Genomic DNA, 12,387 nt, shown 5'->3' with positions numbered 1-12,387 from the left:
TTAGCTGCGGGTGTTACGCGTTCCGGAAGCGTTAGTTGACTTCCGGTTGTTGACTAGTGTTCTCGCCCGTGAACCCTGGTGAAGTGGTTCATGGTGTGACCATGGTTCTCCATGTAAGCCGGGAGACGGGTGTCCTGGAATAAACGGGGAAATTTAGTGCAGTTAGGCTGCGCCTCATTTGAGGATGACAACAATAGCAAGAGTGATGATCATGATTGAATAAGCATCGCCTCTGAATCTACTGGTGGCACACGTAATACAGCTTTTTTTTTCTTTAGCTGTGCATTATACTCTTCAAACTCACAACATGTATCTTTAAATACACAAATTTAGGCACTGGTGAACGTTCCGTTAATCTAACTTCGTTCATTGCTGCACTCCACCAGAACTATCGACACAGTCGGTGACATCCGAGTCACTGGATGTGTCTATTGCATCGAGAACGCTGCCAATGCTTTCACGCTGAAGTAAATTATCTTCAGAGCTTGATGACTCAGTCAAATGAAAGCCGTGATTTCGTGACAGGCATGGCTACACGTGAGTCACAGCCGCCATTTTTAAAGCATCTACCGGTCGAACCTATAGACGAACGGTCTGTGTAGGTCCCGTAGCGGCTGAAGAGGGAACTCGCCAGAACTTCCAGATTAGACCAGCCCGGCCTGTTATTCGCACCTAAATAGAGCACCCAAACACGTGTCCGAGACAGACTTGTCCTCGGCACTAATTGCAAAAAAGAACATGTAACCGAGTAACACGCCTTCATGGCAAGGGCTAAAAACTATAAATCAGTTTAAATTACTTTAAAATTGATTCGAAAAGATACGAAACTTGTGTTTGATTGGTTAAAGACAAACCAAATATGTTTAAACAAAGAAAACACTATGATGATATGTTTCATTAATGCCCCTAATACTGTGAGCCTAGATCTGTTCATTTACCTACATGGATGGATGGATGTAAAACTTTAATGAATGTCCTGAGGTACGCGACTCAGCGCGCAGCGGGCCGCTCCCACGTTGGGACAGTCAGGCCATGCCCGACCGCCGCATCGTGGGCCCTCTGGAGAGCCCATAGTTGCGCCCCGGCATCGGGGCTCTTGATAGCGGAGAGCCACTTGTCCTCGTTTATTTGTTCCGTGCCTCGTAACGAGGGGCAACGCCAGAGCATATGGTCTAAGCTAGCGAAGTCCTTACAGTGCCTGCAAGAACTACTGGCATAAGTGTCGGGATAAAGCTTGTGTAATAAAGCCGGGCTGGGATACGAGCCTGTTTGCAATAATCTGAGGCTCAATGCCTGCGCTCTATTTAACTTCTTGTGAGGAAGGGGAAAGTCTCTCCTGCCGAGATAAAAGTGCTGCGTAACATATAATAAAATTTACCTGCATGGTTCTCAGTGTTTGGGTGTTCAAATAGGTCTCTACCCTTATCCGCTTTTGTTAAGTACCTCGGACTTTATTTTCACCACCGTGCTTTGCGGTATGTTCACACTGGCCACGTAATGAAACGTTTACGAATGGTAGTTGCGCCAGGTATATACACCGAAATTTAATACCCTCTTAAGTTGCGTAGGTAAGCTTTAAGGCTCTTGGCCAGACTGTGCTCCGATATGGTATATCAGTTTATGGTTCCTGCGCATAAACGAATGTAGGTTGAGTGGATAAGCTACTACATAAAATATCTGCGAGTATAATGCACGCGAAAATGTACTGCACGGTACAGTATTAGTTGTATGAGCTTACAATTGATCAGAAAATAGCGCCAGAAAGGATATTGCATGTGTTGAATCCTTTTCCACTCTATTTGTGCAAGTGATACTTCTTCGCAATTTTTTTCTCGTCGCCACAAAGCAGCACAGAGCAAACATAAAGTGCTAAAAAACATACATTAATAAGTTACTGCGTATGTACGTACATGAACTATGGTAAAAGTGTCGTTAATGTTATGTTGCTTTTTATTTTAACCAGTTGCCTAAAAGAATTATCGGAGAAAATTACCAAACAGAAGCAAACGAAACAATAAATCAAGGTTTCTCTCTCATTGGAATATTTCTCACAAACTGTGTTCTATTTAAGCTGTTACTATTATTGTTTTTTTTTTACTTTTGTCCTGTAAAAAACGAAAAAAAAACGAGTTTAGTGGAAATAGCACTGCTTCTCTTAATGAACGCAATAAGAACAACTTGTATTTTAAGCCCCGGCAGGATAAAAGACAGCTTTTCTGCTATTTTTTTATTGCGAAGACGTTCAAAAGCTTTAGGATACCAGAGAATGTGAGGCAAATGAATCATTTCATCAATAGTAGGCCTCAGAGGAATTGAATGCGCTCTGTTCCTACTGGCTCAGCACGTTAAATTTAGGGCCACGGGTAGGAGTATTTTAAAGCGATAGCAATAATACGACGACGATGAAAACGCATTAACACCGCCGCCGCCACCGTTGTCATACTGTCCCGCTGATGACGCATGCGCGGCTCGTGCGTGGAGGCTTAGGGATTCATCATACCGGCGACTCGAAGAGGTTGCACGAATAAGTTGGTCACATAGCGACCGGTCGCAAATGGTAGCTTTGTTCGAAAGGTTACTGTACTGGGTCAGTCGCTCACTGCTCGATGTTTAAGTCACGTGACTACAGTCGCGACGCTTCTCAATATGCGCAGAAAGAGCACATATGTTACGCTGACGCTCATTTTTCATGCGGATAGCGGTACGAGTAGATGTGAACGGCCTCAATAGCGAGACATTTCTGACTGGCGGGTGCCAGGTAGTGCGTGCCGGTTTGAACATCGGTGGCCGTGAGTCGCTGCTTGGTTGGCAGTTGCAGTCGGTCGTGGTATCTCTGGCAATCACCAGTGCGAATATGTCCTTCAAGGGTCTCTAGAGACTGGTCGAGCGTTTGGCTAGAAAGAAACAATGAAACCAAGTGGACGCGCCATCTACGCAATGCTCAATCGCCTATGTGGCGGAGTAAGGGCAGCGGTCTCCCTGCCGCTGCTGCTATGAACGTTGTGTGCGCGCACACTATAAGCGATTTAGCGTTCTTGCTTAGTTGCTGTGTGTATGCACTGGTATAAGCGGTAAACGTCGCGCTAAGGTTATATAATATTTAACTGGGCGCTGAGTAGAGCCGACGGGTGCCACTCAGTCTCATCTATAGTGCAACATATATATATATATATATATATATATATATATATACAGGGTGTCCCAGCTATCAAGCAGCACGATTTAAAAAAAGAGGAACGGCGTTACGCGAAGCAAATCTAGTGCGTATTGTTTCCAGTGCCGTGGAGTAGCCGTCAGTAATATTTTCGCTACTGAACTTTAATTACCTATTGTAATTAATTTTCTAACTCGAGAAGTACTGTCCTAATTGTCAAATTGTCAATGAGAAAATTGTAGAGCAGCATTAAAAACTCCCGATACAGCTTTCTGTTTCTCAGTGCGTAAATGTGTTTTTTCGAGCGTGAAAGAAGCCCACGAATACACGCAAAATGCCTCGAGCGACCATTCGCGCGGCAATTCTGCGTGCAACTCGTTTTGTGCTTGGCATTGAGGTAATTGATATTTCCATTGATATGAAAATTTTCATGGATATGCAAATTAGTAGACAAATATACATAAAACCTTTATATTTCTCGAGAGACGTTCACAAAGCACAATAACTGTGCTCCTCGCCTATTTCCCAAATTCTTTCGGCATAGTTGGACAGTGTACATACCAAAGTGCTTGCCAAGGACGGCTGAACGATGTGCAGCAAAATGCTCATAAAAACAAGTTAACTCCTAAAAAAACATACAGCTCCGCTGGAAGGGAACCAAGCATTAAGAGCGATAGCAAAGTCTAGCTACGCGGTGAAGATACTCCGACGGTGTTCTAAATACACAAGAACGACATGTTGGCGTGGCATGGCGTCGCCAACTTGTCGACGGAGCCTACAGTGCACTTCATCACGCTGCACTGAATCGCCTCTGCAGCAGAGTCGAGGCAGCTTTCTGCCTCCCACTAATGCTATGAGCGTTGCGCGCACAAACGGTAGAGTTTGCGCTGAGCGCATGCGTGCACGCCGCACCGTGGTACATAAAGAGGTCTTAACGGAAAGGACAGCAGGATTTCAAGGACAGGGCAGCGCTCAAGCTTTTTTTAAACCATTTCAGCCACACAGTTGAGGAAACCCGTCACAGATACCGCCACCGTACATAGTTTCCTTAGTAACTTGTCACCGTTTCGTCGTGAAGTGCGAGTGAACGCGAAACCGCCTTTTCGACTGCGCAAAATCAGTAATAAGCTGTTTTGCTGGAACCATTCTGAAGCCAAAAAGGAGGGTAGACGTTCGAAGGTACCAATATATATTACTACTCGTACTTCTGTAGTGTTTTCTGCCTGTGGGCTCTTAGTAGGCGTATTCAATGACTATTCTAAGTAGAGATTGACTTCGCTCTATCCTATGTCCTTGGAAAGAATGGCACAGTACAATGGAGGGAGGAGTACACCCAAAACTGGTGTACCTGCTCTGGTTATTATTTTAATCGCAGAGTTACCTAGCGTGATTGGCTATTTATTCGTGTATATTTATACCTTCTTGCTAAAATTGTTTTAGAAAACAATTAGTAAGCGCGTATGCTACAGCATACACCTATGATTTTTTATCGCGCACCTAAATCAAAGTACACAAAGTACAATCACAGTGCATTTGGCCCTCGTCGAAATGTGGCTGCCGTGATGGGGATTGAACCCCGACCTCTATCAACGCCAAAACCACAAAACTCATGCGGTGGTTAAGGAAGTGTTGATTTGATCGCCGGCCGTTTTCGTAGTGTCGTCTAGACGCTGCAGTGCTTTAATGCGGCGTTAAGTTCTCCGCATGACAAATTTGCCTGGTGCATATTTTTCAGAATTATCAGGAACGTACCGAATTGGTTTTAAATATATGTCGTTTGTTCGCAACTGCTGCCGTGTCTGATAGCAGTGTTTCCTCGCTTTCTTCCACCTGCTTTCCCTCACCCGCGCTACCCTCAATTATGCGAGGAGCCACGAGCGAGGAGTGGCGAGGCGTGTATTGACTCGTTTCGTTACTGCATCGATTCTATTCTACCAGCTCTACCTAAGCGCTGCAATTTCTGCAAGGTTTTAGCGGGGGGCTCACGGAAAAATTCAGTAGTTTAGAAGGTGTTGTGACGAGGCCCAAGGAGCTCCAGAGCGCATTGTGGCAACGCGATGGAACGGTTCAAATGTGTTTATCGCCTCACCGTTCTTCTCTGTCGCGCTCCAGCCATTATATACATGCAGAACTTTTTGTTGGGCTAGTTGGTGCATGTTACTAAATTATTTAAAGCGCCAAACAGACGACACAAGAAGAGACACGGACGAGCGCTTACTAACAACTGATGTTTTATTGAAAGAAACACACAATATATAGGCATATCTGGCGGCGTAACTCACACGTTGTCGAAATTCACATGGTACCCAGGCCAAAAGGCGATAAATAGATTGTAAACGATGATGAAACTCGAATAAAAGATGACATATGCGACAAAAACACGTGGTGTATAGAGCCACAAGACCATAAAAGATAATGGTTAAGCGATACACAAAACAGCGCTGTAACCCCATTAGAAAGCTAACGATTAAGACTTTTTTTTTCCAGCGCATGCAGGCGGCGCATCAACGTGCTTAGTTCTAACCAAGGGCTTCTAAAAATGGCAGTTCACTTGTATACAATATTTTTGACGGTTCGCTGACGAACTCCAGGCCCTTCCTTTTAATGTGGAAGGCTTCCTTCAGCTCACGGGCAACGCTGTCTCTATTTCTCTCCAGGACAATGCTATCTCTTAGGCGAGGCTTGCACCCGCACTCTTTGCAATGGATGGCCAAATTGGATCCAGTCCCTTTCTCTAGTGAGCGTTCATGCTCTTTTAGTCGTTCATTCAAACATCGCCCCGTTTGTCCAATGTAAACCTTTTGGCATGAGAGTGGAATTTGATAAACCACCCCTTCCTTGCAACTGACAAGTGGATCGGTATGCTGGGTGCCGCAGGTCGTGCGTTTTGTATCTTGGTTGTTGACACGAGCGCACAATTTAGCAAGTTTTGAAGGGGCTGAAAAAACTACCGGGACTTTGAATTTACTCGCGACCTTCTTCAGGTTGTGAGCTACACGGTGAGAGTATGGTATGACCACGGGTCTTACCACGGTTTATCAAATTCCACTCTCATGCCAAAAGGTTTACATTGGACAAACGGGGCGATGTTTGAATGAACGACTAAAAGAGCATGAACGCTCACTAGAGAAAGGGACTGGATCCAATTTGGCCATCCATTGCAAAGAGTGCGGGTGCAAGCCTCGCCTAAGAGATAGCATTGTCCTGGAGAGAAGTCGAGACAGCGTTGCCCGTGAGCTGAAGGAAGCCTTCCACATTAAAAGGAAGGGCCTGGAGTGCGTCAGCGAACCGTCAAAAATATTGTATACAAGTGAACTGTCATTTTTAGAAGCCCTTGGTTAGAACTAAGCACGTTGATGCGCCGCCTGCATGCGCTGGGAAAAAAAAGTCTTAATCGTTAGCTTTCTGATGGGGTTACAGCGCTGTTTTGTGTATCGCTTAACCATTATCTTTTATGGTCTTGTGGCTCTATACACCACGTGTTTTTGTCGCATATGTCATCTTTTATTCGAGTTTCATCATCGTTTACAATCTATTTATCGCCTTTTTGCCTGGTTACCATGTGAATTTCGACAACGTGTGAGTTACGCCGCCAGATATGCCTATATATTGTGTGTTTCTTTCAATAAAACATCAGTTGTTAGTAAGCGCTCGTCCGTGTCTCTTCTTGTGTCGTCTGTTTGGCGCTTTAAATAATTTAGTAGCATTATATACATGTTCGGAATAAATCTTCATTTTTGTGACTCACGAGAGCGCGAGGTTTTATATTTTTACTGGAAGTACTTCTTTGCGCAATTTGCGCCTAAATTTAAGAGACGGCCCTATCTTTTCTGATTTTAAGCATGTCTGTGCACGTTTCTTTGTTCTCCAGCCACGAAATCTTTTTGGGGATTGTTTGCCTTTTGCCTCACGAAAAAATGTTTCGAACTTTGTAGAGAACAAAATTATTATAAAGAATATAAAATTTTATCAATTTTACCCTTTTTCTAAGCGGTGGAAACAAAAAATTAACAAAACGGACAGCAAATGTCATCTCAACAAACCATTGCTTCGTCAATCTTTCCGAAAATTTGATAGCAATAAAAAAATTAATTTAAATTTGTTTTCGCCGTATCCGCGAATAAAAAAAAAGAGAATGGCTTGAAAGCGAACAAAATTTTTCTGAACGAAAGGTACGTACGGAATTACTCGTCACTGTGACAACACAAATTACATTCTTTTAACGAAATCGGACGGGGTGAAGCTTAATACCTGGCAATATTGGCATGGATTGACCCAGAAGTGCAGTGAAGACATTTCAGTAAGCATCAGAGAAACATCGTTTACCACCGATTCACAGATTTGTGTGGTATCCACACTATTGTTTTGTTATTTAAAATGTCATTCGCTTTTACACTTTTGGAAACAGCTATTCCTTCTCTGCCAATAAAATTGATATTGTTTTCTAGGTGCCGACACTTCGAAACTACGAGCACTGCCAGCCCCGATGCGTTTTGCTCGTGTGTTGGATGCAATGCCATCTGGTATCCTTTAGTGTGAATACTGATGCTATTGGTATTCGGAAAATGTTGCCTATAAATATGTAATATGGCAGCTGTCTTGCCGATCAACTTGGTCATGAATTCAAATGACCCTTTAGTTTCCCGTCCAGCATAGGGCCGCCGAAGTCGCTTTCGTCGTGGTGATATCGAAGTGCGCTTGCTAAGAGTGCCACTAAATTTTGTCGTCTGAACGCAGTATAAAACTCTCCAGGCGCAAATTTTCAGCTAGTAATTGTAAATCTTGTTAAGGTTTCAAAGCTAGTAATTCTTAACTTCTACATGACTCTACCCCAATCCTCCCACTTACCTGCTGACTTTGTCGGAGTTTCTGCAGCAGATGCGTGGTTATGGCAGGAACTTTTGATGTGCTCCATGTCCTCTGAAGTGGCGAGAATGAACTCGAATGGGAAACCCAGGCCCAGCTTGGTGCCGTGCGATACTACTCGTAAGCTTGGCAGCACTTCGACGGTCAACTCCAGGGGCCCCAACTGTGCCAGCAGTCGAGACGCCAGCGCAAGCCAAGCCGCGGCCAGCAATACCATCTCACCCGTCCGTCTCAACGAGTCTCCCTTTCGGCTTGCTTGCCGCTGTCTTGTTGCAGTAACACTTCTGTTTCGATGTGCCCCTCAAGGGGGCACCACATTCGATGCCGAGCACCCATAGACCGTGCAAGAAGACACGCAGAACGAGAGAGCCCGAGGACGTCGTCACGCGTGACAGCATTACACGGGATATGACATCGACAAAGCGACGCCCCTTCGGAGGCCAGTTACCCTCTGTGCTCCTTCTACCGGAACACTCTCGGCACGACAATACGCGAGTGTCGTGTTCGACTCGCTTGCGTGACCCGGCCCGCCATACGTGACGTGACCAGCTCACTGTCGTGCTTTCAGACACTGCACGCCGCGCGGCCGGCAATGTCTAACGATGACAGCATTGTCGACGAGCCACGATGAGTTGTGAAGCTGACACGCGGAAGCACTTCTGATGATGACAGAGGAGAAGTAACACAGCCTGTTAACAACTAACACAACACCTGTTAGACTAAAAATGTTTGAAAGCGTTATAGCATGTTCTACCGGTGTTCTAGAAGACAAAAAGCAGTACACCGAGTCAAAACTTCAAGGAAATGAGAGGCGGTATAGAATTGATGTTCTGACAAAGAATGAAGTGATTAACCTAATAATGGGCTGAATGAAAATTGACAAACATTCGTTTTCTTTAGACGAATGAAATGTAACGCGTAGAAATCTTGCCAGATGCCGTGTGAGAAGGAAAGGTGATAGCAACCTTACGTTTGTAAAAGCATGCAAGGCGTAAACTGGGTAAAACACAGCTAAAGTTTAAAGGTGATTGCACAATTAGACACTTGTGAGATAATTACTAAATTCTCGTTAAATCTCACTTCAAAATAAATATCACACTAATTGCATGTAATAATTGTTCGATCTCGCGAGAGAAATAAATATGGCATGGTCATAAATTTTTTATGGGGTTTCACACTATAAAACCTAGAGGGAAATGTGGCGCTGCTGCGCTGTGGTATGCATGGGAATGCCGGTATATTGTGAATTCGGATTGGCATCGTTCTTGGAGAGCCCGAACGCCTTGAAGGCTTTGAAGACGCGCCTGGCTAGCACCGTTCCGTCTGTCACAATGATTCATTTCCTGCTAAAACAGCACGTAAAAATCTGCTTTAGCTTTATTATTTCACAAAAACATGTTTTGTTTAATTTTGAGGACATACTATTGGATGCACAATTCTATGAAACGTAAAAAGTACCAGCTGGCCGCTAAAGTTGGAGGGCAGACGACAAGATTCTCGCTCGCTTTGGAACAACTTGTCGTCTGTTCTTGCTTTTCTTCGCTTGATGCTGTATAGTAGGTGAGTAAACTTTAGTGAGAGATGTAATATGGGTGAATGAAAGCCTTTTATGTAGATTTTATTTTAAGAACGCGTTATTTGTGTAGCCATATCCACGTTTTAGACGAAGCCTCGTACAACACCAGCCAACACAAGCCTCGCTGACACATATCCCGTCATTCCCATGAGGGCACGGCAGCCCTTTAAGAAACTCGCATAGACGGTGGCGCCAGTTTACCCTCTAGGTGTTATAGTGAGAAACTCTATGGGGAAGGCAAGGCAGAACGGCATTTCCAGGAGAAGTGTTCGAGAGCTGTAGAGGTTTGTTTCACAAACTGCGTGGAAAACATGTCAGATTTCTTTAATAAAAATTATGCAAATACAACACACATGTTGAAATCTACGTGAAGCGAAGCTTTTGTGGAGCGGGTAATAAAATGATATATATTTGCCCATTTCATTCCTGCGTCTTTCGCATAAAGGAAACAAGCACGCACATGTGGTCGAGCGTACCCATGCTACGCAATGTGACAAATCATAATATAGCCTTGTGTTCCTTCCTTTCTTCTTATTTATTTTAAATAAAACTTGGGGGAGGCTTAAGGTTCGTCTTTAAGAGTGGAACTCGATAGCATCCAAATATCCCTGACCGCTTCTCACATTTCCCGGCAACAGCCGATTATGTAACCGTAATCTTTACCGGAAAACGCTGGCGGCGAACGCTATGCACGAAAGCGAGCTTTTTGGTAGAAACGCGGCATCTTGTGTGGGCCGATCTTCTGTTATTGTCTCGCGCTTTTAATATTTCAGTCTGAGAAGAGTTAGCATAAAAAATAAATGTCCAAGCACTCCGTACATATGGTTAACCAGCGAAGCTGAAACGTGCGGCGCCGGTGTTTATGACTGGGGTCCAGACAGTTCATTAAAGTATTTCTCAATTATTCGTTACGTCTTTGTGTTTCTTGATGAGGATACACAGGATCGGCTTCGACAAAGAGAGCGATATCACTGACGGTATGCCCGCAGTCCGCCGTTGTCGCTTGCGTTCGATGTCTCGCGTTTGCTCGGCGGCGTGGTTAGCAACATTCGTCCCGCCATTGCCGCTTGCGATTCTCCCTAAATTAAATTGCTTCAAAATTAAATCTGTTCATTACGTAAGACAATGAATGGCTCATACGCCCGTAACCGCGGCCTCCCCATTACAAAAATAAAAGAGAAGTGAAATTCTACGCTGGTGCGGCAACGGAGGCAGCTATGGAAGAAGACGACGACGACGAACGCGGGAGCAGTGGCACGAATCCATGACAAGCACGAGCATGAGCGCAACCCGAGCTGCACCAACGAGCTAGCTGGGGAAGAAGACGATGACGCTCGAGCCAATGCTGATGATGATAGCTTTATGTACACAGGCGACGGACAGACGCTCTTTAGTTTCGCCTAGCCTTATAAAGCTTCGCTTTAAAAGGCATGCGCTGTCGGTGTTTTGTTTCATGACATTTTTTGTGTGCTGTCATTCTCAAAATGCCGATGAATAACTTTGTCAAGAGCGTAAGAGAAAGTATGAGCTACATTAGTGATAGAATGGTGTGGAAATATAACTCGCATATAGACCCTTTCACTGTTTACAAACATAGGCCCTGCATGGCTTCCGGTTTTGCCCGCTGACGTAGCTGCGAAGTGTAACTGGTAAAGAAGCAACCATGCGTAAAAACATAGAAGACTGATAAGGCACGTGGCCGGAAGTTTCTTGGGGACGGCACGCTCTCTGCTGTTGTCGCGAGCATGAAACCGTCTATACAGCATTTCATATAGCAAGGCGTGGTATATACATATACCTAAATATATACGGGTATTTTCGCTCACGGACAACGATGCGAACACCGGATTTTCGGTGACAGGCAGCCTTTAACGCTGTCGCGTTAATACCGGCCACGTCTTGGACAATCCCCCGTTGTGGGGCCAGCTTACAACGGCGCCCAATAACGGTGCTCGAACGGGGCCCGATAACGCTATCGCGTTCCTCTTAAAGACGAAGCTTAAGCGTCCTCCAATTTTTTGAAAGCATAATCATCCTCAGCATGTGCACATGTGTCTTGGCTGATCACCCGTTGTGAGTATGTGCCATAAAATTGGAATCATTATCACCAACACGCGGTGTTTGTCGCCAAGAACTAGTCGGTGTTGGCACGACAGGAGTGTACGGAGCTGCGTTGTGACGCCGGAGGCGCACCGCGCGCGTTTTATTGATAGTGTATATGAGGCTTTCTGCAGCGGCGATTGCTCCGAGATAGCGCCAGAGTAGCGCGCACCGTCTCTTCACAGATGACGCCATCGATAAGTCACAACAAAGCCCTGCATGAGCGGAGGTCTGTCTGCGGCGGCTGTTCTTAATCAGGCCCACGCGTCACCCGCGCGTTGGCTCTCGCGATCTGCCGATGAGCGAGGCAGTCGTGCCACACTTCGCTCCGTTTGCAACGTGCCACATGAGACAGATTGTCCGCGCCAGCCAATATAACGCGAAGTGAAAACACGTATAGACCTGCGCTCAAATTTCGCTTTAGGGAGTATCGTAATCGCCGGTCAACTTGTTTTTTAAGGCAATGCGGATCTGCTCGGCGAGAACTCAACCAGCGATCGACCGACCGACAGACTGATCAACCTGGGCGAAGTCATGGAACTGTAGCAAAGAAAGCTTCGATTCAAAAAGCCCAATGCTGAATTCACAAATCTTTTCGGTCGTAAGTGTTCTTCGTCATTGGTCTGCTGCCTTCACTAATTATGTGCTCAGCATAAGGAATGGCTGGAGTGCTTTCTTGAGAAGAATTTTC

At 45.1% G+C, this 12,387-nt stretch overlaps 1 protein-coding gene across 1 annotated transcript; it reads right to left on the bottom strand.

The window, feature by feature from the left end:
• On the bottom strand, window positions 1–8,259 carry LOC125943536 (uncharacterized). The gene is made up of 2 exons (XM_049662903.1): window positions 8,003–8,259; window positions 1–134 (listed from the first exon to the last, which is right to left on the bottom strand). Exons 1-2 carry the CDS (start codon window positions 8,235–8,237, stop codon window positions 1–3), a joined length of 369 nt encoding a protein of 122 aa, XP_049518860.1. The 5' UTR covers window positions 8,238–8,259.
• Window positions 8,260–12,387: the final 4,128 nt, after the last annotated feature.

This window comes from Dermacentor silvarum, chromosome 2 (genome assembly GCF_013339745.2).
Source record: "Dermacentor silvarum isolate Dsil-2018 chromosome 2, BIME_Dsil_1.4, whole genome shotgun sequence".
Lineage (NCBI taxonomy): Eukaryota > Metazoa > Arthropoda > Arachnida > Ixodida > Ixodidae > Dermacentor > Dermacentor silvarum.
Note: the sequence above shows the minus strand (reverse complement) of the source record. Positions and strands in the feature narration are given on the sequence as shown.